This window comes from Esox lucius, chromosome 12, assembly GCF_011004845.1.
Source record: "Esox lucius isolate fEsoLuc1 chromosome 12, fEsoLuc1.pri, whole genome shotgun sequence".
In the NCBI taxonomy this organism is placed as follows: domain Eukaryota; kingdom Metazoa; phylum Chordata; class Actinopteri; order Esociformes; family Esocidae; genus Esox; species Esox lucius.
In genome coordinates, this window is record NC_047580.1 from 22696792 (window position 1) to 22723697 (window position 26906).

Sequence of the window (26906 nt, forward strand, 5' to 3'; positions counted from 1 at the left end):
AAGCCACCCCACCCTTAAAGGCATATGACATGGAAAAATATTATTTGGTTTGACGACGCCAAGATCAGACTTTGGTCAAAATGCAACAGGGACAAATTAAGGGTAGGATGGTACACAGGACCCTGGACTGGGGTGAAGATTCATCAACAACATCCTGACAAACCAGGGAATAGTCTGTGAATGTCCTTGAGTGGCCCAGCGAAAGCACAGACTTTAACCCGATTGAACATCTGTGAGGAGACTTAAAGATAGCAGTTTACTGACACTCCCCATACACTCTGACAGAGCTCGAAAGGATCTACAAGGATGGGAGACACTGCTCATATTGAGGTGTGCAACGTTGGTAGAGACATACCAAGAAGATTGAAAGCTGTGATCGCTGGCAAAGGTGCTTCCACAAAGTACTAAATAAAGGGTCTGAATGCTTATTTACATTAGATATTTCAAATATTGCTAAAAACTTGTTTTTGCTTTGTCGTTATTGGGTACTGTGTATAGATTGATGGCAATTTTTAAAGAGAAAACATAGGGGTCTGAATACTTTCTGAAATCAGTCACTGTAGATACAGTGGTCATAATTTACAAATCAAGCACATATTCTACTGATTCTGGTTGTTCATATGTTATAGTATACTAGATAGACACTGTGAGGGTTATTTCTTTTGAAAGAATAAATAATTGGGATAACCAATAAAATGTGTGCGTTTATTCACTTCCAGTATGCGTTAAAATCGTTAGAGTAAACAACACGATGCACCAAAGATGTACACTGCACTAAAGGGCTTCCCCTACTGGCTTCTATGGCTGTTTTACAACTGGGGTACGGAAGAATGTTTTCCCACTGAAAGTCAGCCAAGGCTGACTTCAAGAAATATCGACAAACATATTTTAACTTTTTTCCCCATTAAAAACGAAAGTAAAGCTCAAGTATAGAGGACAACTTGCTTCAACTTCAACCACTGAATGCTTGCGATACCTCAGTTCTACTCGTTTGTGTTAAGCCTCCATCAGACCTACAGCGTCAATGCGCTGTGATACACCGGAAGTTCATTCATTTTATGCGTTGGATATTTCCAACCTATGCCTCAAATTGTATTCGTGAAGCAGGGCGGAAGTAGTAGCAAGCGGTGAATGTCGGACTTTTTTTGCCCTTACAGCAAACTCTTTTTATATAAAATTGCCATATATGTTTTTGATAAATCACTAACTACAACATGAATAGTACACATTTCAGAAAATGTATTGTGCTAGCATATTACGACAACATATAATAATATAACCTCTAAAATTGAAAGCTGGGGGGTTATTACAACACTAAACAGCCAAGATCGTATTGATAGGTTCATTCAATAATGAGACCAACTGCAGAGATCGCGAAAACAGGTTCGGACTTCACCGACTAACTGAAAACCTTAGGCTTTTAGATTTCTTAGGTACTTTCGTCCGGACCTAGGCCAATACAATAAACTGTTCCAGATGGTAGGACCACGGCCCAAAATGGACACCAAATTGCGCGATTTCATTTGTCAAGTTGAATGACCGATCATTTGTCTCCGGTAAGAATAATATAATTGATTTGCAGTGTTTAATACCATGAATGGAATTAGGAAATAAACAATCTGTTATATAACTTGCACAATATTGATAGCTTTTTCATGAGAAATTGGACTGATAGAGGGATGAAAAGTTTACAAAGTCTGAAAACCATATGGTTATGTTAGCAAGCCGCTAGCTAGCCAACAATTGGTAGCCTACGTAGGTAGCTACTTGAAAATAAGTCTCTCGATTTTATAAAAAGCAGCAAGCAACATCGGTAGAGAATCAATGCGTTCTGTGTAATTGCGTAACTCCAGGAAAAGTACGCCGTAGACGTGATCGAGGTGTAAATAAGTTAGCGCTCTAACTTCACACCCCGCCCACGACCAGGTACACCTGACTTCTGTGTGCAGTTCATTTTAATTTAGTCATAGTTAAAACAAATTCTGTCAATTTTGTGATTATGTATGTCAATTAATCGTTTTTATATAACTAAGCCATACAGTATTTTAATTAAGTCTAGCTTGTTTTTTAGCAACATGAAAGGATAAGGATACAAAGTAATCAAATAGTCTACAGATCTGTGTATTAGTCTTTTAGCTAAAATGTATACACCAAAACAAGTACCACTATATTATTTGTTTATAATACATTTCATTGACAACGAAATAAAGCATTTCCGATACACTATCGGCAGGCAAGAAAATAATTTTTTTAAACAACAATGTATTTCTTATTTCTGTGCTTCTCTACCGTCGTACCGCCGCTTTTTCTGTGTCCAGCGATGATCGTTGCAGCTGTGTAAACTAAGTACAAGCCGTTGTGATAGTCTCTAAACTGGTTACGCACCAGATCATCCATTATCGCCCCCTCGTTTTAAATCTACGGCCCAAAACAGCAGCTGGGACAAGATGCTTATCTTAAAAGTACCGCGTGTAACGAGTGGAGGGGCGTGGCCACTGCGAAAGGTGTGTACAACTTTAAATTCACGCATGCAACGCAGAGTTTTGTAATTGTCTCAGCAATGCAATGGTGCTAAGCTAGCGCAGCGGCTCATTAGAAATGAATGAATGAACTTCCGGTCTACCAGAGCACATTGACGCTGCTGAAAAGACAACGCTTTGCATTTAGTTGGGTGGGATATCAGTCTGGTAAGTGAACTGAGTTCACTTTTCCCCTCAAGCTACATCAGGTGCCGAGAGGGCAGCTTTTGTAAATTGGATCGGCAGTCAAAACAAGCATCCGGTTTTGAAGTGACTAGGGCAAGTGCTTGGGCTTTTATTGCGAATACAGTACTCCTTCAACGGGTTTGCTCTCAAAACCTCAATGCTAGCAAGAGTAGTATGAACACGAGTTTTGTTTCTGGAGATAAACCTTTCAATAAAGTGACAGAGAATGAGAATGCGATTGGTCTAGTCTTTTTGGACATGGGCGTTATGCATTCTCCCAATTATTGACCCGACCGATGTCATTCACATCTCCTAACTAATTGTGCTAATATCTGTCTACTCACCTGTTGTCGTTTTGGTAAGTGCATGTACATGCTATCCTTTGTGTTGGGGTGAATATTTTGTTGAAGGGTATGACATTGCAATAAAAATAATGCTAAGACCTCCAGAAATTTTAGAAAACGACATGTCAATCATAATTAACATGATGTAGACATTATCAACCGGTCACTTTCAGATGAAGGCTGAAATATTTGTGCTTAGCTAGCTAACGTTTAGTACTGTATTAACACTGACAACTTTTGGCCGATGTGTCTGAGAACAAGTTAATGGAGGAAGACTGATTTAAAATATTGAAACGTGCGTCCCTGACCACCGCGTCGGTTCCGCCCACAAAACGTCGAGGGTAAAGAGAACCCTAATTCAAACTGATCCATGGCAGTGATAGTGTTGCGTTAACTTCAAAACACTAAAACGTTTTCTAATAACCAAGTTAATGTATGTCTTGTGGTGTGCATGCAATTACGTTGTAGCTATTTGAATCAGTGCGAAGCCATATTAATAGTAATATATACAGGCTATAATAGAATAACTTGAATACGTGTTTGTGCCACTGTATTGCACGAAAAAGGCTAGTTATAGAGCAAAGTTCTGCCAGTTGAAAAATATTTGCAGCTGTGTCAGTGTGTGATTTGAGAATGTTATTTGTTTATATTTAACCCGAATAGCTTATACGTTGTGCCTTGTTAGGCGAACAGTCCTTGGTCGTGTTATCCATATTACCATACTCACTTTTCAGTTGAAGGTCAATATCAGTGACACTGACGGTCAGACCTGGTTTGGTGTCGATAAAATTTAGGGTATTTGCAATTTGCTATGTCACACAAAGCTAACCAGCTAACCCCACCATTATCCCGATGGCTACATCTGTAGTCTCTTTGTTTGTTAATAATATTACTAGGTCAGATCAAACGGTTACATATTATTCCCCCAAACATAACTACTTCAGTACAGTACCTAACACATTTCAACGTTTTTGCACGTTATCTAGCTTCGACTAATCGAATTTACATTTAAGGAAGTTTTGCTATGCCCGTGAAGAGCCGGAAGCAGGAAGACAGTTCCCCTTTTGGGAGGCGTAACCCCGAGAGTGAATACGTTTGAAATGTTTTCATTCCTAGAACGTCTTTCCAGCCTAGTGTCCTTTTCTCTGTACCTTATTCATGAATACTGCATTGTCCCAGTGTATTATTGTTTTGTAAAGTAAAACACTTGACGTTGACTTGAATTCACTGATAAAAACACGTGAATTCACTGCTAAAAGATGATTACTTCACCCCGCTAGAATGACCAGTCTCCAGCCAAGCGAACCTAGCGTCTTAGGTTATTGGACAGCATAGTGGACGTGTGAAATTTCGACTAGCATCATGGCTTCCAGCCAGCAGAAAGCTCCTGCATTGCTGGATACCTCGGCAGAGGGGAAGCGAACAGAGCTCAGAACAAATGAAGTACAAAAAAAATGCTGTAAGTATAATATCTGTCAGCTCCGTATGTTCCAGTCAGCTCCCTTTCCTGTTAAATGCCATTGCCAGAACAATTATTTTTAGATATTGACTTTAAGCTTTCTCGTTTAGAATGTATAATATGTGTAGACATTTACAATAACAGTATTAATGCACTAAATCCGTTAAGTCCAAAGTAAAGTATTTGTCAGGAACTAGAGATATGTAAGATATTACACTCTCATCATGTTCACACAGATCTGCTAGCTCCTTGCTAAGATATTCATGCCAACAAGCTGGTTCTAGAAATGTGTATTTCATGCATGATCTTGTTTAGCATAGCTAGTGTTTATTTTCAATAGACTGGAGACCTGGCTTTGTTGAGTAACATAGGACAGAAAATAAACACTAATCAATGCCATGCTTTATTTTTAAATGTCTGTATTACAATAACACCACCTGTGGACAGGCAGTTACTAAGCAGCTACTAGTCATAATTTTTTAATGGAAAAGTAGTTAAACTCAACATATTTGCCTATTCTTTTGGACAATGTTAAGCTACTGTGATTTTGTTGTAACTTAGCATGCATTCTGTTGACATTTAAAAGACAGTATTTTGGTTGTTTAATGTTTCTCTGTCTGCGAACAGCATGGGCCTCTTACATGACCAACTCCCCCACTGTGATTGTAATGATTGGTCTTCCTGCCAGAGGGAAAACCTATATGTCCAAGAAGCTGACGCGCTACCTGAACTGGATAGGAGTGCCAACTAAGGGTTAGTAGTATATAGGCATCATTGTATGTACTATAGTCCAACCAGAAGAAACATAGGCAGAAACTTCTCTCATTCTTCAGCTAACAATATTCAATCCTAACAAATACTAAGTTGCCATTTTATTAGTTACACTTATCTAATATCATGTAGGACCCCCCCCCCCCCCCCCCACACACACACACACACACACACTCACTAATTGCCTCCAGAACACCCTGAATTATTTGTGGCATAAATTCAGAGGTGCTGGCAAAATCCCTTAGTTGTTTCAGTCTATGAGGACTTGAGAGAATCACTCATTCCCTGCAGATTTTGGCCACATATTCAAGCTGCAAACCTTCTGTTCCACCTCATCCCAAAGGTGCTGGCCATCAGGGTAAACTCAGGACATTGTCAGTATCGTGAAACTGACTTTAGAGGATGCATGCTTTGTGACAGAGTGCATTGCTATATCCATTTGAAGTGATGCACATTCTACACATCAATGCTGTGGTATTCAAATTATGAACAACTGTTTTATTAAGGGGCCTAATGTTTGCCAAGAAAATATTTCTCACACCATTTACCCCACCACAACAACTAGCCTATATTTTTGTTAAAAGTGAGCATGGGTTCTTGCAGTTTATTCCAAATTCTGACCCAACTGTCTGTGTGTTATAACAGAAATTAAGATTTTTCAGACTAGACAGTTTTTCCAGTCTTCAATTTTCCTGTTTTGGTGGTGACATTCCCACTGTAGCCTATCTTCCTGTTTTTAGCTGACTGGGCTAGAAACCGGTGTGGTCTTTTGCTGCTGTTGCCTTTCTGCTTCAGTGTTCAGCGCATTGTGAGTTCCGAGATGCGCTTTTGCCCACCACTGTTCTAAAGAGGGGTTATTTTTCTATTTGTGGCCTTTCTGTCTGCCTTAAGTGAGTCTGGCCATTCTCCTCTGACCTCTCATTAACAAGGTGTTTTTGCCCTTGGGACAGCGATTTCACTCTCCATTTGCTGTAAACTCTACAGCAGTGCTATTCAAATCTGGCCTTGATTAAGGGGTGCAATGTAAAAATCAATTGGAACTGGCTTTGAGGGACAGATGTGAATATCACTGCTTTAGAGACGGCAGTGTGTGAAAATTCAAGAATGTCAGCTCTTTCTGAGAACCACCTGGTCTGGTGCCAACAATCATACCACAGTCATTCATTTAGATCACCGATCTTCACTAGTCCAGTGACTAAACCTCTTGACCACATCTCTGATTTGTATATTGATTTGCAGCCTGATAGTGGCGACTGAATGTATATTCTAGACAGTGCGTAAACAAATTTCTTTGAATAGACCAGCTGTCGTTTTTGTGTGTAAATATTTATGGTGAAATATGTCATTTAACTGAAATGCTGTAGAACCAGTTTGTCGTCCTTCCACAGTTGGGTGACTCATCACAAAATTGGAAAAAAACAAACAATGATTTCCGTATATTCAGACGAGGCTGACTCTTTAACAATGCAGGTTAAGGCCAAGATGTCACAGTTACAATTTCAATGAGTTGTCCTTCATTCATTCTTGCACTAATGTTAAACATGTCAACGGTCCTTCCTCCTAAGGATGCCTTTATGGAAAAAGCTTTGGGAGCCTCCCCCTTCCCTCCTCACCCACACAAACAAAATGATCATGGTTTAGTTTTGTGAGGAAGTTTTCACCCACAACAATAAGATGTCACACCATCCTCTTCTGATTACAAAAACATGTTGTGCCTCTATGCTGGGGGCTTGTGATGATGGCCCTGCGTTGTGTTGCAGTGTTCAACCTGGGGGTCTACAGGCGAGAGGCTGTGAAAGCCTACAAGTCTTATGACTTCTTCAGACATGACAACGAGGAGGCCATGAAAATCAGGAAGTGAGTGTTGGTCCTGTCTTTGTGTTTTTAGACCTATAAGGGGGTTTTGATTACTTACTTTGTGTGTCCATCCATCATCTTCTGTTTATCCGGGGCCGGGTCGCGGGGGCAGCAGTCTAAGCAGGGATGCCCAGACTTCCCTCTCCCCAGACACTTCCTCTAGCTCTTCCGGGGGGACACCGAGGCGTTCCCAGGCCAGCCGGGAGACATAGTTCCTCCAGCGTGTCCTAGGTCTTCCCCGGGGTCTCCTCCCGGTGGGACGGGACCGGAACACCTTCCCAGGAAGGCGTTCTGGAGGCATCCGAAAAAGATGCCCAAGCCACCTCAGCTGACCCCTCTCGATGTGGAGGAGCAGCGGCTCTACTCTGAGCTCCTCCCGGGTGACCGAGCTTCTCACCCTATCTCTAAGGGATCGCCCAGCCACCCTGCGGAGAAAGCTCATTTCGGCCGCCTGTATCCGGGATCTTGTCCCTTCGCCTTACGGCTCAGCTCTTCTCCACGACAGACCGATACATCGACTGCATTACTGCAGAAGCTGCACCAATCCGTCTGTCAATCTCCCGTTCCATCCTTCCCTCACTCGTGAACAAGACCCCTAGATACTTAAACTCCTCCACTTGAGGCAGGCACTCTCCACCAACCTGAAGTGGGCAAGCCACCCTTTTCCGACTGAGGACCATGGCCTCGGATTTGGAGGTACTGATTCTCATCCCCACCGCTTCACACTCGGCTGCAAACCGTCCCAGTGCATGCTGAAGGTCCTGGTTTGAAGGGGCCAACACGACAACATCATCCGCAAAGAGCAGAGACGAAATTGTGTGGTCCCCAAACCTGACACCCTCCGGCCCCTGGCTGCGCCTAGAAATTCTGTCCATAAAAATTACGAACAGAACCGGCGACAAAGGGCAGCCCTGCCGGAGTCCAACATCCACTGGGAACAAGTCTGACTTACTGCCGGCAATGCGGACCAAGCTCCTGCTTCGGTCGTACAGGGACCTGACAGCCCTTAGCAAAGGACCCAGGACCCCATATTCCCGAAGCACTCTCCACAGGATGCCGCGAGGGACACAGTCGAATGCCTTCTCCAAATCCAAAAAACACATGTGGATTGGTTGGGCAAACTCCCCTGAGCCCTCCAACACCCCGTAGAGGGTATAGAGCTGGTCCAGTGTTCCACGGGCCGCCTCGACAGGCACCGGAGACCTTACGGCCACAGCTCAGAGTGGCCGCTTCGACAATGGCGGTGGAGAACATGGTCCACTCGGACTCAATATCTCCAGCCTCCCTCGGGATCCATTCGAAGCTCTGCCGGAGGTGGGAGTTAAAGATCTCTCTGACAGGAGACTCGGCCAGACGTTCCCAGCAGACCCTTACAGTACGCTTGGGCCTGCCGAGTCTGTCCAGCTTCCTCCCCCGCCATCGGATCCAACTCACCACCAGGTGGTGATCAGTTGACAGCTCCGCCCCTCTCTTCACCCGAGTGTCCAAGACATACGGCCGCAGGTCAGATGAGACGACAACAAAGTCGATCATCGACCTGCGGCCTAGGGTGTCCTGGTGCCACGTGCACTGATGGACACCCTTATGCTTGAACATGGTGTTCGTTATGGACAAACTGTGACTAGCACAGAAGTCCAATAACTGAACACCACTCGGGTTCAGATCAGGGGGGCCGTTCCTCCCAATCACGCCCCTCCAGGTGTCACTGTCGTTGCCCACGTGGGCGTTGAAATCCCCCAGTAGAACGATGGAGTCCCCAGTCTGAGCACTTTCCAGCACCCCTCCCAGAGACTCCAAGAAGGTTCGGGTACTCTGCACTGCCGTTCGGCCCGTAGGCACAAACAACAGTGAGAGACCTATCCCCGACCTGTAGGCGCAGGGAAACGACCCTCTCGTTCACCGGGGTAAACTCCAACACATGGTGGCAGAGCTGGGGAGCTATAAGCAAACCCACACCAGCCCGCCGCCTCTCACCATGGGCAACTCCAGAGTGGTGAAGAGTCCATCCTCCCTCAAGGAGTGTGGTTCCAGAGCCCAAGCCGTGCGTAGAGGTGATCCCGACTACCTCTAATCGGAACCTCTCAACCTCACGCACGATCTCAGGCTCCTTCCCCGCCAGCGAGGTGACGTTCCACGTCCCTAGAGCTAGTTTCCGTGTCCAGAGATCGGGTTGTCTAGGCCCCTGCCTTCGACTGCCGCCCGATCCTCTTCGCACTGGCCCCTTGTGGTCCCTCCTGTGGGTGGTGAGCCCACGGGAAGGCAGCCCCACGTCGCCCGTTCGGGCTGAGCCCGGCCAGGCCCCATGGGGAAAGGCCCGGCCACCAGGCGCTCGCATACAAGCCCCAACCCCGGGCCTGGCTCCAGGGTGGGGCCCTGGCTGCACAATACCGGGCGACGTCACGGAACTAAAAATTTTACGCATCATTAAGGGGGTTTTGAACTGCTCTCAGTCTGACCCGTCGCCTAAGACCTGTTTGCCTTGGGAGACCCTACCAGGGGCATATAGCCCCAGACAACATAGCTCCTAGGGTCACTCGGGTACTCAAACCCCTCCACCACGTTAAGGTGGCAGTTCATGGAGGGGTACTTTGTGTGTACTTTCCCCATTTTCTCCAACACCAGGCGAGTGTTTTCTTTGTTAAACAAAAAAAAGCTTTTTTCATGCAGATCAAAAACGATTTCCATCTGTTGTGAATTTAATGGAAATATAGCTGATATTGTGGGTCATTATTTACCTGGCTAATTGTGTTCTTTCAGACAGTGTGCTCTGGTGGCTTTGCGGGACGTCAAAGCATATCTGACTGAGGAGGGAGGCCAGATAGCTGTGAGTGTCTACTCTTTGCTCTTTCTGCTGTTTGGAGCACTTGGAACCAAAATATCGACATTAAACTAAAAACACGGGCTTCTTGTGAATTTGATATTTCCTTATTTCACATGTTGTGTTTTAGGTTTTTGATGCCACAAACACCACCAGAGCGAGGAGAGAATTAATACTTAGTTTTGCCAAGGAACATGCTTACAAGGTGTGTGTCACCTGTCTTGTTACAATGCTTAGCTATAGAAACCATACTCAATGATTTTTGTCAAAATGTTTTCAAGGGGTGTCCTAAGAGACTAATATTTCTTTGTAGGTGTTTTTTGTCGAGTCATTGTGTGATGACCCTGATGTCATTGCTGCTAATATTATGGTAAATATTTAAAAACATTTGGAACTAGTTATAATATTCTACAGTACTCTTAAATCTTTAGAAATACCTTTATTGTAATGCACCTCTTTTACCTCCCCAGGATGTGAAGGTGTCCAGTCCAGACTACCCAGAGAGAAATCGAGAAAGTGTGATGGAAGATTTTCTAAAAAGAATAGAATGTTATAAAGTCACATATCAACCATTAGATCCAGATGAACACGATAGGTAAGACATTCACTGTCTTTATGTTAATTACTTTGTTTGTACTTGTTTTTCATGCCTGATTTGTGTTTCTTGATGATGGACCTGGCTCATTGGATCAACTCCTTAGCAGGTTTGAGAGTTGACGATTGAGACTTAAGTTCATAGATGCACGTCTTACTAAGATATTCTGCTTGTCATCACACTGCTCATTCAACCAGGAAGTATTTTTACCTACTTGGAGGATAGCGCAACTAACTAACAACCACATGGTGCTGAACTAATTTGCAATCAATGTTAGAATACTGCAACCAAGATTTCAACTGTATAGCTAGGTAGTGAATTAAACCGCTGCGCAAATTGAGATCCACATGTTCAGTGTTTCTTAGAAGGGGTTGAATATTTTCCAGGGATTCACAATCACGGTCCTCGAGGACTCCCAACTTGGGATCAACCAATGCTGTTTTGAGTCTGCTATGATCTCTGATAATATTTCTGTCTGATTTGCCGATCACATTCCGATACTGATGTTTTTGTTTTAGAACGGTTTTAGGGTTTTGACTCTTGTTTTACTTTAGAAATCGGTCCTTCTGATTTGGCCAGTAGAAAGAGCAATAGGACAATCACCTGTTATAAGCAAATATTGTCCAACTTTAACTTTATTGGTGTATCACTAACAGCCCCTCCCTTCCATTTGTTGAGGCCCAGATAATAAGTTGACAAGTTAAATCAGGTGTGCTTGACCAGGGAAAATCTTACGCTTGAAAAGCTTTCAAATTTGTCCAATAGATGGAGACAACACTACTTATTATGGCCTGTTTTATGGCCAGGTTGACCATGCAGTAAATCATTAGGGTTCTCTGCAGTGTGTTGTGCAATCGCTCTGACATTATGTAGTGACTAATATACATACATTTATTTAACTGTAATGTTCTCTGGCCATGTGCTTGTGCGGAGGATATAAATTACAATTCATCGACTAACTTGAATAATTCTATTCATCATCACAGTGAAGCCAGAGAACATTGAGGGTCCTGGTTAAAAAAAAGAAACGCAGTCTCACATCAGAAAGCACAGCGGATCTAACATGGGAGTGAGATTAGCTGTACACAGACAACTCCCCTGTACTTCATTGAATGTTCCCAGGAGCGCAGTGTGTGCCATCATTGTAAAATTGAAGTTTGGATCTTCCAAGACTTTTCCTAGAGCTTGCGGTCTGTTCAAACTAAGCAACCTGACTAGAATGGCCTTGGTCAGAGAGGTGACCAATAACCCAATGGCCAAAATGTAACTATTAGACTTGAATGCAAAGTGCTGCATCTGGCAAAAAGTATGACTCATCACCTGGGTAATACCAACCTTTATGGTGTTTGGAGCATCATGCTAAAGAGGTTCTTCTCAGCAGCAGGGACTGGGAGATTGGTCCAGGTGGAGGGAAGGACAAACAGAGCAAATTACAGAGGTCCATGAAGAAAAACCCAGGAACTCAGACTGAGGTAACGATTAATCTTCCAGGACAACATTGACCCGACACCAAAGCCAAGACGACGCTGGAGTGGCTTTGAGAGAAGTCTGTGAATGTGCTGGATTGACCCTGACAAATCCTAGACTTGAACCCCATTGAACATATGGGGGACACCTGAAGATTGCTGTTCACTGGTCCTAATAGGCCAATCTTGAGAGGATGTACAAGGAACTATGAGCAACTCTGTCCAAATCCATATAAAGCAAGTAGAGGCATACCCAAGAAGGCTCGAAGCTGTGATGGCTGTCGAAGGCACTCCTACAAAGTACTGAATAAAGGGACTGAATACTATTTCAGTAAAAATACATACTTTTTTAATTTGTCACATTATCATTATGGGATTTTGTATGTAGATACATGGCAAACAAAATACATTTAATTATATCACACACACTTTTTTCTATGCTTTAATTGCATTATATTTTTGCATAACACTCGCTTGCTGCCTCCAAAGAAGAAAGTTGGCAGATTTGGTTACCTCCCAAAGACCGCAAGCAGAGCCTGCCTGACCCCATCACATGTTCTCACATCCAGAACGGTTCTCCCATCCAGACCTTGTCAGGTGGGGCTTTAGTAGAGCAGGTCGGATACAATGACAAAATAGAAGTAGAAGCATTGTTGAAGTGCTGTGGGTGACCTTAAAGGAGAATCCCTATAGCATGAGGTGGAGACAGAAGAGGAGGCTCCAGAAGGAAGGGCAACTCTAAGTCCCAACCATCACCAAGATGCCACACCAGAGTGGTTTGTGTTCTGTTCTTTATTTTTTTAGGGCTTTAAACCCCTGTCTTCCCTTTTTCCCCGTATTACCATATATTCTATGTAGATTATTGTCAGGGAAATTGCCTTCCTCTCTGAAAAAAAGAAATGACAAAAATGCATTGCATTTCACCTAACATGCTGTTGGAATGTATCGTGTATCTCAAATTCAACCTGATGTAATTTTCCCCTTCTGACATAAACAATATATCGACTGAGGACGAGAACAGTAACTTAGTGCTGTGTGCGAGAGGCCCGTATAACTAATTCCACATGATGTTGTTTTCGGTTAAGTTTAATTCGGTGCAAAGTCTTGCACTGTATGTATTAGATGTTTTTCCCGAGCATAAAACAAATCATATGGTCAATTTGTCCCACAGATCACACATTTTACTCATACTCTTACCCTATGAGGTACAGCACCTACTGGTTTTACCTCATCACTTACTGCACCCACCTGGTATCCCAGGTCTAAGTAAGTCCCTGATTAGAGGGTTTCAATTGGAACTGGCTTTGAGCTCCAGAGTTGAGTTTTAGGGCTCTAAGCGGTCAAATTATTGGCTGTCATTTTTATTCAAGTCTGTCTGCAGTGCTGTCCTTGTATAGCTATATTTGGAGTTTTCTGTGCTCAGTTCTACCTAAAATAAAGCTGATGTAGTGTTTGCTTCACTCAGCCCACCAACAGATTTTGCTTACCGTGGGTGGTTTGGGGCAGTTATGTATCTCCTTGAAGGATCTGATATTTGCTGATTTTAGAAAGTATATAAATACACAGAGAATGTACTGATAACAGGGTGAGAGTGGGTGGTATCTTGTGCTTGGTAAAAATGTTTTTTTTTTATATTCATGCATGTTTTTGTATGCTTTTGTTTGTTTTAAGATCGAGTTTGGGGGAGGGAGTTTTTGCCAGTAAGAAAATATGCATTTGTATATTTAAAATCAATGTCTAATAAAAGGAGAAAAATCCCTGATTTACTCAGAATTTTGTAGTTAACGGTACAAAATACAATTGTATTTCAAACATAAGCTGTCTTAATAGCCTGCTGGAAAATCTTAGTATTATTGAGACTCAGTGACCTAGTCTTTTATAAATGTCTGATAACTAATTGATTCCAACTGGGTTCTCTGACCAATCATGTAACTGCTTCACAGAGTTGATAGAATGGGGGATGGAGTGTTCCACCGCAAAATAAATTAGATGCATTGATATGAGTGGGGTGGGGGGTTCACTCCTTCCTACACGCACATCAAATATATTTTGCGTGCACAGCACCTTGTGGTAGGAAAGTCAAACTGCTAATACCGTCCACTAAATGGAGAAAGGACTGACATACCGGACCAAATCATAAACTATAAATACAAAAGATAATACATAAATAGTTTATTCATGTTTTACTTTTATAGACACGCTAATAATGGTTTTCTCAGGGTGCTATTGAATTCATATACATGAAACCATTTAAGCCTAATTGAATAGTTAAGTAAATTAGAAAGAGAATGAAATGTAAGTTTGGAGGCAATTTAGTTGACCCAGCTAAATAATATAAAAGGCAACATTGAGGCATTTCGACTTTTCCTAAATGGCAAATCGTGCATTGCTGGAGGGTCTGGCACAAGCTGCTTTACGCAAGGAGTGTGTTTTCAATTAATAATTTTTTGCTGCAAGCGACACTTAGCTTATTAGATTTCATTTTCTGATTTGTATTTATTTATTGTCAAAAAATACTATTTGGATGTGGTTCATGTCTGAATATGACTGTGAAACTAAAGCTTGACTTGCCATCAGTTAGTGTGTCTTGGTATTCCTTCAGGGTGTGGGAGAGGCTCCTCAGTGTCACCATCACGAACGATGAAGGATACTGAGGTCTGTCCCTTTATGCTGCCGATGCGTTGGTCCATAGCAGACCGTGAAGAGTTACTCTGCCCTTTTGTACTTAACCCCTTGGTGGGTTATGATATATATTTTTTCTTTGCATATGTATTCAAATCAAACCATTTATTTTATATTTCATTTTCTGTTCTGCACTCCGATGAGGCAGAATTTACCACAAGCTCTAACCTGCTCCCAAGCAATATTTGTTTTCTTATTTGTCAAGCCATTGCTGAGGGCTACAACAAGTATGGCTTGTTTTGCTTTCGCTTCGGTGATCAAAAGGTCTGTTTCTGCGGCAGAATTTGTTTCCCCCTTTGTCTTCTTTGATTTTTCCATGTTGGCGGACAGAAATTGGTGACATTTCTTGCAGCTTTAAAGGGACAGTTTAATTTTTTAATTTAGGGCAGTTCTTGATGTAAATGAATGTGCGCTAGTGCAGTATTTTAGTGTCTGTTTTATCATGGCAAAATACTTACAGGTGTGTGTAAATCATGTGTATGAGCAATTAATAAATACCAACCTTTTTGTACTTGCAAACATTCTAAGATTTCTTTGTACGAGTTAATTTTGAATCTTTTCTAAGCAACAATGAAAAATGAGGGCCCTGGAAATCTGTGTGCTGCACAGATCTAGTTCTGATAACATTTTTGAACTAGCCTTTTTGACCTATCAGACTTCAGCATTTATTGTGTTCACCTATTACACTGATGTGACACCATTCATCAAGTTAATGGTGCCATTTCAGGTATCGCTCGTGTTCTGCTAGTTTGAGATCTATTGATGGAGACACATGGTGAAATGTGGAGCCCCCGGAGATTGTGGAGCGATGCCTGTCACTGAAGCTTCAACCTACAAGAATTAAAACTTCAATTAATTGATATTTTCTTCTGGACATGCTAGACAAAATAATGGTCAAAATCGATTTAATGTGCCTGCCCATTTTTATACATGACCTAAAGCGTGTGGAAGTCTGGAAGGACCTGCTTTCAAGAAAATGTTTCGGTCAATTGTTATGTTTAAATTATTGAGAGTTTGCTGATTAGTACATTTTAATGTTTATCCTTATGTTCTTAAGTGATTTGTCTGCAGGAGATCAATATGCTGTCAGGTCACCGATTCAGTTGATCTTGACCTTCATTCTTGCCTCTGATCCCAAGGGACCTGTCCTTCATTCAGGTAATCAACGTTGGCCGGAGCTTTCTGGTTAACAAGGTGCAGGACTACATTCAGAGCAAGATTGTGTACTACCTCATGAACATCCATGTGCATTCCCACTCCATCTACTTGTGTCGGCACGGAGAGAGCAACCACAATGTGGAGGGACGCATTGGGGGCGATGCAATGCTGTCTGATCAAGGGAAAAAGGTACCTCAACTTTTCTTGACATGTACGGAAACTTACCTTCTGTTTTGTTGCCCTGTAATCAAATCAGTCATATTTTTTATCAAGCCCTTTTGTTTACATCACTAGTTGTCACAAAGTGCTTGTACAAATACCCAGCCTAGAAACCTCAGAGCAAGCAACAATAAGAAATTGATGCACAGGTGCTAGGAAAAACTCCCTAGAAAGGGGCTAGCCTCTGAGGGGTGGATAGTCTGTCATATTTTATACCCTTTTTGGGCCAAAAATGTTGCTGCCTACTGATGATGTACACTCTATATATAGTACATGCTAAAAGTTTGGACACACCTTCTCATTCAATGCATTTCCTTTATTTTCATGACTATTTACATTGTAGATTCTCACTGAAGGCATCAAAACTATGAATGAACACATGGAATTATGTACTTAACAAAAAAGTGTGAAATAACTGAAAACGTTATATTCCAGTTTCTTCAAAGTAGCCACCCTTTGCTCTAATTACTGCTTTGCACACTCTTGGCATTCTCTTGATGAGCTTCAAGAGGCAGTCACCTGAAATGGTTTTCCAACAGTCTTGAAGGAGTTCCCAGAGACGCTTACCACTTGTTGGCCCTTTTGCCTTCACTCTGGGGTCCAGCTCACCCCAAACCATCTCGACTGGGTTCAGGTCCAGTGACTGTGGAGGCCAGGTCATCTGGCGCAGCAATTTTCCAGACTGACTGACTTTCATTTGTTAAAGTAATGATGGCCACTCGTTTCTCTTTAGCTGATTGGCTCTTGCCATAATATGAAGTCTAACAGTTGTCCAATAGGGCTGTCGGCTGTGTATCAACCTGACTTCTGCACAACACAACTGATGGTCCCAACCCCATTAATAAGGGAAGAAATTCCACTAATTAACCCTGACAAGGCACACCTGTGAAGTGAACCATTTCAGGTGACTACCTCATGAAGCTCATTGAGAGAACACCAAGGGTTTGCAGCGCTATCAAAAAAGCAAAGGGTGGCTTCTTTGCAGAATCTAAAATATAACATGTTTTCAGTTATTTCACACTTTTTTGTTAAGTACATAGTTCCATGTGTGTTCATTCATAGTTTTCAGTGCCTTCAGTGAGAATCTACAATGTAAATAGTCAGGAAAATAAATAAAACTCATTGAATGAGACGGTGTCCAAACTTTTGGCTTGTACTGTGTATACACACACACACACACACACACAAGTTTGTACAGCTACCCTCATGGGAACCAGAAAATAGAAATTGCATGCTCCCTTGCCCTAAACTTAACCCTAAACCTAACCCTTACCCTGACCATAATCTAACCCTAACCTTAACCTCAAAGTAACATTTATGCCTAAACTTTACCTAGATGTAATGCCTAACCTTAACCCTAAACTTAACCAACAATGCCTGGACCTTAAAGAAACCCCAATTCTAACTATAAAATCAATTGTAAGTTTGACCCTAAACCTAAACCCTGAGCAGGAAATTGACTTTTGCCTCACGGGGACCGGCAAAAGGTCCCAATGAGGTCAGTTTTTTCTGGTTTTACTATACTCATTGGGACATTTGGTCCCCATTCGTTCAGTAAGACCTAACCACACACACACATTTGGGTCTGGAAATAATTGGACATTGACACAAATTCAAAAGCTGTTTCATAGACAGTTGTGGGTTATTCATTTTTATTACTTCATAAATTAAGAAGGTAAAAGTTCTGGAGTTGATTCCAGGTTTGGCATTCGCATGTGGAAGCTGTTGCTGTGAACCCTCAACATGCAGTCAAACGAGAGCTCAACGCAAGTGGAACAGGCTGTCCTTAGGCTGCAAAAAAAAATCCATTAGAGAAGGCAGGATAATTAGGAGTGGCCAAATCAACAGTTTGGGACAGTTTCTGAGAAAAAAAAAGAATGAGCTGTTGAGCTCTGTTACACAAAAAGGACTGGGCATCCACGAAAGACAACAGTGGTGGATGATCGTAGGATCCTATCCATGGTAAAGAAAAACCTGTTCAAAACATCCAGCCAAGTGAAGAAGACTCCAGAAGGTAAGCTTATAATTATCCAAGTCCACCATAAAGAGAAGACTTCACGGGAGCTAAGTCTGGCCAATAAAACGAAAAGATTAAGATTGGCAAAAAAAACTGTTAAGATTATGATTTGAGTGTCCAATACCATTCATTCTTAAAAAAGCCTATTTAAGTGGTATTTCATTTCACATGGTATACCTTGATTATTTTCATCATGTCCTGTCCATTGATTGCATTAAGAGAGACCAATTCTTTCTCTATCCTGATCAAAGTTATTTCCTATCCTGTTCATTAATTATCCAGATCAGGGAATGAATGTGTGCTAACCTAGGGTGTAGTCTTGAGTATAGTGTTATTTATATTTTGTTACCGGTAAATGTTTTCCTGGATATCAAGAGATACTTGATAAGCAAGACCAAGAGTTTAGTTTTGGGTCAAACAATTGACTAAATGTACATGTGGCAATGTCTGAATCTTTGTTTCATTGTTGGAGAAAACAAAGGAAGGTGGCCATAGCATTTGGTGCCAGTCCTCTGTTTTCACACCTATTGTAACAAAGATTAAACTTTTTGGTCAGGAGTATATAAAGCCCCCTGTAGCGATAAGTCTTGGAGCAACCCATTCTGCACTTAGTGTATTTTCTGATTCTGACATGCAATTGACTTGCTCCTGTGTAACCAAATAAATCGCCATAACCAACTGCTTGTTGCGTTTGAAGACTTGTGATTTTAAATTGTATTACTTCAAGGAATTTGTTGAGTTTCAACAGAACACAGACTCTGGACAGTGGAAGATTGGAAAAAAGAGTTATGAACAGAGTAATCTAAGTTTGAGGTGTTCCGATCGCAAAGAAAATAAAATGTGTCAGACGCCGACCTAATAAAAAGAGTGCTTGATGTGATCTGTCAAACATGGTGGAGGGTGCTTTGGAGGTGGTAAAGTGGGAGATTTGTACAGAGTGAAAGGGATCTTGAGGAAGGAAGGCTATCAATCCATTTCACAAGGCCATGCCATATGTCAAGTGGGTGGCACTTGATGTGAGCCAATTTCCTCCTAAAACAAGACAATGACTCAAAGCACAACTCCAAATTATGCAAGAACTATTTATGGAAGAATCAGTCAGTTGGTGTTCTTTCTATAATGGAGTGGCCAGCACAGTCACAGGACCTCAATCCTATCAAGCTTTTCTGGGAGCAGCCTGACTGTATGTTACGTAAGAAGTTCCGGTCAAGCCAGTCCAACTTGTGGAAGGTGTTTCAGGAAACATGGGATGGAATCTCTTCAGATTACTGTGACAAATTGACAGCTAGAATGCCAAATGTCTGCAAGGTTCGAATTGCTACAAATGGAGGATTCTTTGACAAAAGCGATGTTTAAAGGACACATTTATATCAATTAAAAATCATTATTTCTAACCTTATCAGTGAATATGGCAGGCTGCCTTTAGCAAACAGCAGATAGAACACCCAGATGGTGTTGTGTAGATTGCAAGAGATTTCAACCATTCAAATCTGAAAACTGTTTTTCCCAAATTCCACCAAAATGTGTCCTGCCCCACCAGAGGAGACAATACACTAGACCATGTATACACAAACATTCCGGAGGCTTACAAAGTAATTCCCTTCCCCCATCTGGGGCAATCTGACCATCTTTCACTATTTCTGATCCCCAAGTAATGAATTACCCTTCATCAAACATGTGAAACCTGGCCATGGTCTTTAACATGTCACTGGCCCAGGCGGTTGTCCCAACGTGCATCAAGACTGCAACCATTGTGCCAGTGCCGAAGCAGTCTTATGAGGTTCGGCCGGTTGCCCTTACCCCCACAATCATGAAGTGCTTCGAAAGACTAGTTCTGGCCAAACCTAAGTCCTGCCTCCCCCAAACACTGGATCCCTACCAGTTTGTCTACCGGTCGTGCAGGTCTACAGAGGACGCCATCTCCACAGCTATACACTCTGCTCTTGACACACCTGGACAAAACCAACAACTATGTGAGAATGCTATTCATAGACTTCAGCTCAGCATTCAACTCGTTCATCCCCTCTAAGCTGGTCATCAAACTCCATGATCTGGGGATCAGCCCCTCTCTCTGCAACTGGACTTTGGACTTCCTAACCAACAGACCACAGTATCAGGTTAGACAACTTCACCTCCTCCACCCTGATCCTGAACACTGGTGTTCCACAAGGCTGCATGCTGAGCTCTCTCCTGTACTCCCTCTTCACCCAAGACTGCGTTCCTGTACACAGTTTCAACACCATTGTCAATTTCACAGACACCAAGGTGGTAGGCCTGATTAGTGACAATGACGAGTCTGCCTACAGGGAAGAAGTCAAGTGCCTGGCGGCATGTTGCGCTGACAACAATCTCAACCTCAATGCAAAGAAAACCAAGGAGTTCGTGGTGGATTACAGGAAGTCTAAAGACTGCAGCCTCGCCCCAATCCTCATTCCTGGGTGTCCACATCTCCAAGGACCTCTCCTGGACCCTCAACACCTCATCCCTGGTCAAAAAGGTGCAGCAGCGCCTGTATTTTTTGAGGAGGCTGAAGAAAGCCTGCCTGTCCATTAAGATCCTCGTGAAATTATATCGCTGCACAATCGAGAGCATTCTGACAAACTGTTTCACCGTGTGGTTTAGCAGCTGCTCCATAGCTGACCGGAAGGCCCTGCAACGGGTGGTGAAAAATGCCCAGCAATGGTGCCAAGCTTCCTGCCATCTCCGACCTCCAGCGGAAGCGGTGTCTGCGCAGGGCACGTGGGATCATCAGGGACCCTTCAAATCCATGCCACCAACTGTTTGCCCTCCTTCCATCAGGCAGGCAGACAGGTCTCTTCGGTCCCGGACCAGCAGGCTCAGGAACAATTTCTTCCAATCCACTGTAACACTGCTGAACTCTGTGACCCAGAGAACTCTGACCCAGAGAACTCTGTGACCCATCACTTGCCATAACCCCCCCCCCCTCCCCACACACACACACACACACACACACACATCTCTCAGGGACCTTGTTGCACTACTCCCTTGTACTACTTTGCCTTGCTATGCCTGATTATGGCTGTTTTCAGTTGTTACAGGTACGTGTCTACCTCAGGAACCGCTGCTATCACTGCATTTCAGTTGCACATGCACCTTGTGCTTTCGATTTGCCTCTTTGCACATTGCCATTGTGCCTGCATTTTTTTTTTTTAACAGTTGTTACATGCATGTCTACCTCAGGACCTAATTGCTGCTATCTCTGCATCTCAGATGCACATGCTACCTTAATACATCACTCCTTCATTTGCCTCCTTCATTTGCCTCGTTTGCACGTCTTGAATGCCATTTCTAAATTGCCATTTGTACCCGAAAAACTATTATACCAGTTGTAACATACTTGTGAAATGTCTGCCCACCTCTATTTGCCTTATTGCACATTTAGTATTGCTCATCTACACATTCCACTGGTAATATACAGTATCTCGCAAAAGTGAGTACACCCCTCACATTTCTGTAAATATTTGAATATGTCACTTCACTGAAGAAATGTCACTTTGCTACAATGTAATATTAGGGAGTGTACTGCTTGTATAACAGTTTTTGCTATATTTCCTATTCAAACATAACTTAGTGACCCCAAACTTTCAATCATGGTGTATAATAGTGTTTCGTTTTTTATTCATTATCGACAATGCCAATACTATTGTATCCCACAGTACACTGTTTGAGTCATTTTCCATAAAGACTTAGAGTTGAACAGTGATGTACAACTTTGCAAAGTGCCACATGTTAAGTCTATCGTAAACTGACTCTACAATTATCTACGGTGCTCCTCCTGGCAGTCTACCGTTAAATGTTTGAATGCTTATTCTAATCCTCTCTTAGTTTGCTGGCGCACTGAAGGATTTTGTGGAGGAACATGGTCTGCCAGACCTTAAGGTGTGGACCAGCCAGCTGAGAAGGACCATCCAGACTGCTGAGGAGCTTGGCGTGCCCTACGAGCAATGGAAGATCCTCAACGAGATTGATGCTGTAAAATACCTTAGCGTCATAGTGCAGTAGAAACCCATATATTACATGTTTTATTTTTCTACATTGTTGAACAATGATTGTCTTTTCAAAATGATATATTGTATCTCTTAGGGGGTGTGTGAGGAGATGACCTATGAGAGAATTAAGGAAACCTTCCCAGAGGAGTTTGCCTTGAGAGACCGGGACAAGTACCATTACCGCTACCCAGGCGGAGAGGTATTATTACTCTTTCTCTCTACAAATGTCTGACTTGATCATTGAGTCTTTGAGCCCAGTTCGTACGTCTCCTCTCTCCACAGTCATACCAGGACCTTGTGCAGAGGTTAGAGCCTGTTATCATGGAGCTGGAGCGTCAGGGAAACGTGTTGGTCATCTGTCACCAAGCTGTGATGCGATGTCTGCTTGCCTACTTCCTGGATAAGAGTGCTGGTATGAACTCGCTTTAATAAATAGAAATGCACATTGACAGATGCCATGTGTTTCATACTCAGTGTCTTTAGCGAGGATATGTACGTCTTTGGCTTATTTCTGCATGTTTTAGTGGAAAAGCCCATGCTCATGTTTATCTATCATGAAACGAGACAATAATAGAAACAGAATGTCACATGGCCATCTTTAGTGTTCTGCCAACTCAGGAGTAAGTGGTTTGTGCCTAAAGCAGTATTTTAAAGGCTAGTAAAGCCACAGTCTGCCACAGCTCGCCTACACTGTGACTGGGCAGAACACTCCGGATTGTTTCCAGATGTCAGGGAAGGGAAGTAATGCAATCTGAGCTATGATATGATATCATATCTAAATATAACATTTTGTGAAATTACCGCCTGTTTATTGAAGAATTTAAATATTTATTAAGAACTGAAATATTTAATGTATGTACATTAGTATTTACATCCTTCATTCAATAGTTTGTAGAAGAGCATACTGCTTTGTCTTCACCAGCTTTGCACACACAAACTCTGTCAGACAGTCGAACTGTAATCTTCAGGTCTTCCCTCAGATGTTCAAAGGGGTCCCCATGCCACTTTAGCATTGTCTTGTCTGTGTTTGGTTCGCTGTCATCCTTGCCTAAATCCTGATCCTGTCCCTGCCGTTGAGAACCATCCCCATAGCATAATGCTGCCACCACCATGTTTCACATCGGTGTTCTCAGGATGGTGTGCAGTTTTAGGCATTCGTCAAACATAGTGCTTAGCGTTGAGAACCAACAAAACTACATTTTGGTCTAATCATACCATACTATTTTTTTACACTTGGTCTCAGAATCTCCCACAGTCCAAGATTTGATTTGAGTTATTAATTTTTTTCATCACCTTTTTTGCCACTGTAATGAAGGCCACTTAGGTGGACCCAACCAAATTATTTTCTCATAGCTCAGCCATGGACGACTCCTTTGGAGTTGCCATAGGCCACTTGTTGGCTTTCCTGACTAGTGCTCTTCTTGCTTAAATATAGTTTTTGAGGTTGACCTGTTGTAGACAGATTCACAGTCATTCCGTATTCTCTCCATTTCTTTATAATGGACGTTACACTCCGGGGAGATATTTAGTGCCTTGGAAATGTTCTTATATCATACCCTTGATTGAGGCTTTTGAAGAACCTTCTTCTGGATTTTGTTAGAACTTGTGCTACCCAACTGTGGAACCTCCCAGGGATGGGTGTATTTAACTTGAAACTTCTAATCTGAGATGTGGACTCCATTCATCTAATTGTGACTTTTAAAGACAGTTGTTTGCGCAACAGCACATTGTGTCATAGCAAAGGGAGTGAGTACTGAAGCAAACAATTATTTTCTGTATGTCTTTCTAATTTGTGCCTAAAACAACATGGCCACCATGAACAAAAAACAATGTGGGCGTTGTCTGGCACAAATCAATCTGTCAAGGAATGTTTGTGTCATAACAAAATTTTTCCCAAGGCATAAAATTCATATTGACCACATGATGGTGCAATAATGAACGGGTATTTCTTTGGATCTGTTTAACTTAGAATTATGGCAATTGGGAAACAGGCTCAGGGATATGAGTCTTTTTAACCACTGAAATATCTCAGACACCACTAACCCAATTTTGACAAAATTTGATTAATCACCTGTATTGTCATTGAGATTGTGGACACATTTACACTGAGTGGCCCAGGTGTATCATTTGTGGGGATGACATGTTTACTGTTGCCTTGTTCTGAGTTAATTGTGTCAAGTTTGTTTCTTTTCACACAGAGGACCTGCCCTACTTGAAGTGCCCCCTTCACATGGTTCTAAAGCTCACCCCTGTGGCCTATGGTAGGATATCTCTTCCAAGACAGCATGGTCTTAGATATCAGCTCCTCTCTCCTCCCTCTGTCAGGTTAACAAAGATGTTTTTTTTCCCTCTTTCCTCTCTACCAGGTTGTAAAGTAGAAATGTTTGACCTGAAAGTAGAGGCTGTGAACACGCACCAGGATAGACCATTAGTGAGTTCCTGTCCTTGCCTTATTACTGTTCAATCTCATGTGACTTCTTTAGTTGATGGGTGTATTTCCTATATCCCTCTCAAGTGGATAGTTATTTTATATAGCCCTCCCTTGGGATCAAGGTCTGACCACGGATCCAAGAACTTTCCCTCATGCGTCAGTTTGATAAACATAAAAAAAATAAACAGTAGTCATTACCATCTGGCTAATCTAGAGAGGTGAGATTTGATGAATTTCATTTAGTAGTGACCTTGTTCATAAGAAAACCAGAGCATCATGTCCCAACCAGAGCATATTTATTTAATTTAATCTAATCTGGAGATTGTCTTTGCCTTGATGATACTGTGGTATAAACAACTCAGTCTCTCACTGCATCCTAATGTGTGGAGCCAATTTCCCTGATGGTGTGGATGTGAGTCTCGTAAACAAGACCAGTTACCACACACTCATAAAATGACCAGTAACAGAGTTTCAATGAGCCAACACCCTGCTAAATGAAGAAAAAATAACTTTCATGGGACCCACACAGGCCAATCTACACACACTTACAAAAAAAACATCTTAGATCTCTTTGCTTTGTCCTATCTGACCAGGAAAAAATAGGTAATGACATGGTTCCCGTCACATTTCTTCGGAGGAATAGTTTCACCCCCCTGTCCAGTCACGACCAGGTGAAGCGGCCGCGTCTGTACAGCGCTGGTAACCCACCTCAATCCCGACGGCCCCTGGCCCCCTTTCTACCCAGCATGCAGTCCTCTGAGGACCCTGAGGTGGCAGAGATGACACAAAACCAGGTTAGTGTTGTCTTTCCACACATGATGTCCCTCTCTTTAAATGTGTTGCTTATGCCCTTAAACTGTTACTTAGCGTGACATTTGCCACAACAGTGTGATTATACTGCAATGCTGCTGCGAGGTGAAAGCTCCAGGAGCTAAACATTGACATCCTAGTTGTTGCTAAAGTCAGCTTGATTCCAACTTTCCTTTGAGATGAAAGTTGTGGAACATGGTTTAGTTTCCTCATTACCTAACGTCTAATGACAGAGCAAGGTGTGTCTTTTGATTGACCTCACCTTCCTCTGTCTGAGCTCATGTGTAGTCTTGGGCACAGCTTTGCCTGGGAGGTAACTTTTCCCCTTCTTTCTTCCTCCTAAAGGAGTCTAAGACCTTCAGCCAAGGGGACTCAGAAGAAGTTGTCCACAGTTGAAGATGACCGAGAAGGCGGTCCCCACTGCCACACATCCTTTCTGCCTTTAGACCTGGGTTCAAATACTACTTGAAAACCTTTAAATATATTTACCATTTCCTTTAGCTTGCCTTGAGCACCAGACAGACTGGTTCTAACTTGCATCTGTGAGTTCCATTGCAATAGGCAAGAGCTATAAAGCACAACTAAATTACTCCTAGTACTTCAACCCCGGTTCCCTCTGTATCTAGTGACTCCAGTTCTGAGGGAATAACCAACTAGTGCTCAGGCCTGCTTCATACCATGCCCTCCTTACAAGTTTGATTTTCAAGCACAACACCTATAACAACAAATGGTCATTGTTGTTCTAATGGCCAGAATGTTATACTGTTGTTCAATTCTGTTTTCAGAATTTTTTTGTGGTGTTTGTGGGTGAAGAAAAATGACAAAAACAGGCATACATGCCGTTTCAAACTTCCTGATTCAACATATAAAGTTTTACTTACTGTAAAGACAAATCTAGAATGTTTAAAAGTGGACATCCTATCGGATATTTTTGTAGATTTTAGTGTTTTAGTAGATTTTACATTAACTTCATGAAGAGGGTAGACGACACCTTAAAAAAAACTAAGCACTGACTACCACTGTACACTGTCTTACTTTTTTTTGTTAAATGCTATATATATATACATACATACGTATTTGATACAATGTCGATTTTGCAGGTTTTCCTACTTCCAAAGCATGCAGAGGTCTGTAATTTTTATCATAGGTACACTTCAACTGTGAGAGACGGAATCTAAAACAAAAAATCACATTGTATGATTTTTAAATAATTAATTAGCTTTTTATTGCATGATAAGTATTTGATCACCTACCAACCAGTAAGAATTCCGGCTCTCACAGACCTGTAAGTTTTTCTTTAAGAAGCCCTCCTGTTCTCCACTCTACCTGTATTAACTGCACCTGTTTGAACTTGTTACCTGTATAAAAGACACCTGTCCACACACTCAAAACAGACTCCAACCTCTCCACAATTGCCAAGACCAGAGATCTGTGTAAGGATATCAGGGATACAATTGTAGACCTGTACAAGGCTGAGATGGGCTACAGGACAATAGGCAAGCAGCTTGGCGAGAAGGCAACAACTGTTGGCGTAATTATTAGACAATGGAAGAAGTTCAAGATG

The 26906-nt window shown here is 42.3% G+C and overlaps 1 protein-coding gene across 3 annotated transcripts; it reads left to right on the top strand.

The window, feature by feature from the left end:
• Window positions 1–1293: 1293 nt before the first annotated feature.
• pfkfb2a (6-phosphofructo-2-kinase/fructose-2,6-biphosphatase 2a) lies at window positions 1294–26450 on the top strand. Of its 3 annotated transcripts, none has more exons than XM_010891448.4 (16): window positions 1294–1556; window positions 4330–4508; window positions 5136–5261; window positions 7040–7136; window positions 9894–9960; window positions 10085–10159; window positions 10268–10324; window positions 10425–10549; window positions 15837–16044; window positions 21938–22084; window positions 22196–22300; window positions 22384–22513; window positions 24300–24362; window positions 24468–24532; window positions 25126–25326; window positions 25688–26450. In XM_010891448.4, the coding sequence occupies exons 2-16, from the start codon at window positions 4412–4414 to the stop codon at window positions 25736–25738; spliced, it is 1614 nt and encodes a 537-aa protein (XP_010889750.1). In that variant the 5' UTR covers window positions 1294–1556; window positions 4330–4411; the 3' UTR covers window positions 25739–26450. The 3 variants fall into 3 exon arrangements, with proteins under 3 accessions (XP_010889750.1, XP_010889749.1, XP_010889748.1); XM_010891447.5 differs by lacking the exon at window positions 1294–1556 and adding an exon at window positions 2586–2687; XM_010891446.5 differs by lacking the exon at window positions 1294–1556 and adding an exon at window positions 2720–3063.
• The last annotated feature ends 456 nt before the right edge of the window (window positions 26451–26906 follow it).

Bases quoted from the DNA above. Each gene is read 5' to 3' on its own strand.
- pfkfb2a (XM_010891448.4), top strand. From the start codon at position 4,412: ATGGCTTCCAGCCAGCAGAAAGCTCCTGCATTGCTGGATACCTCGGCA. The intron at 24,363-24,467 runs GTAGGATATCTC...CCTCTCTACCAG, and splicing joins GCTCACCCCTGTGGCCTATG to GTTGTAAAGTAGAAATGTTT. The intron at 24,533-25,125 runs GTGAGTTCCTGT...CTATCTGACCAG, and splicing joins CGCACCAGGATAGACCATTA to GAAAAAATAGGTAATGACAT.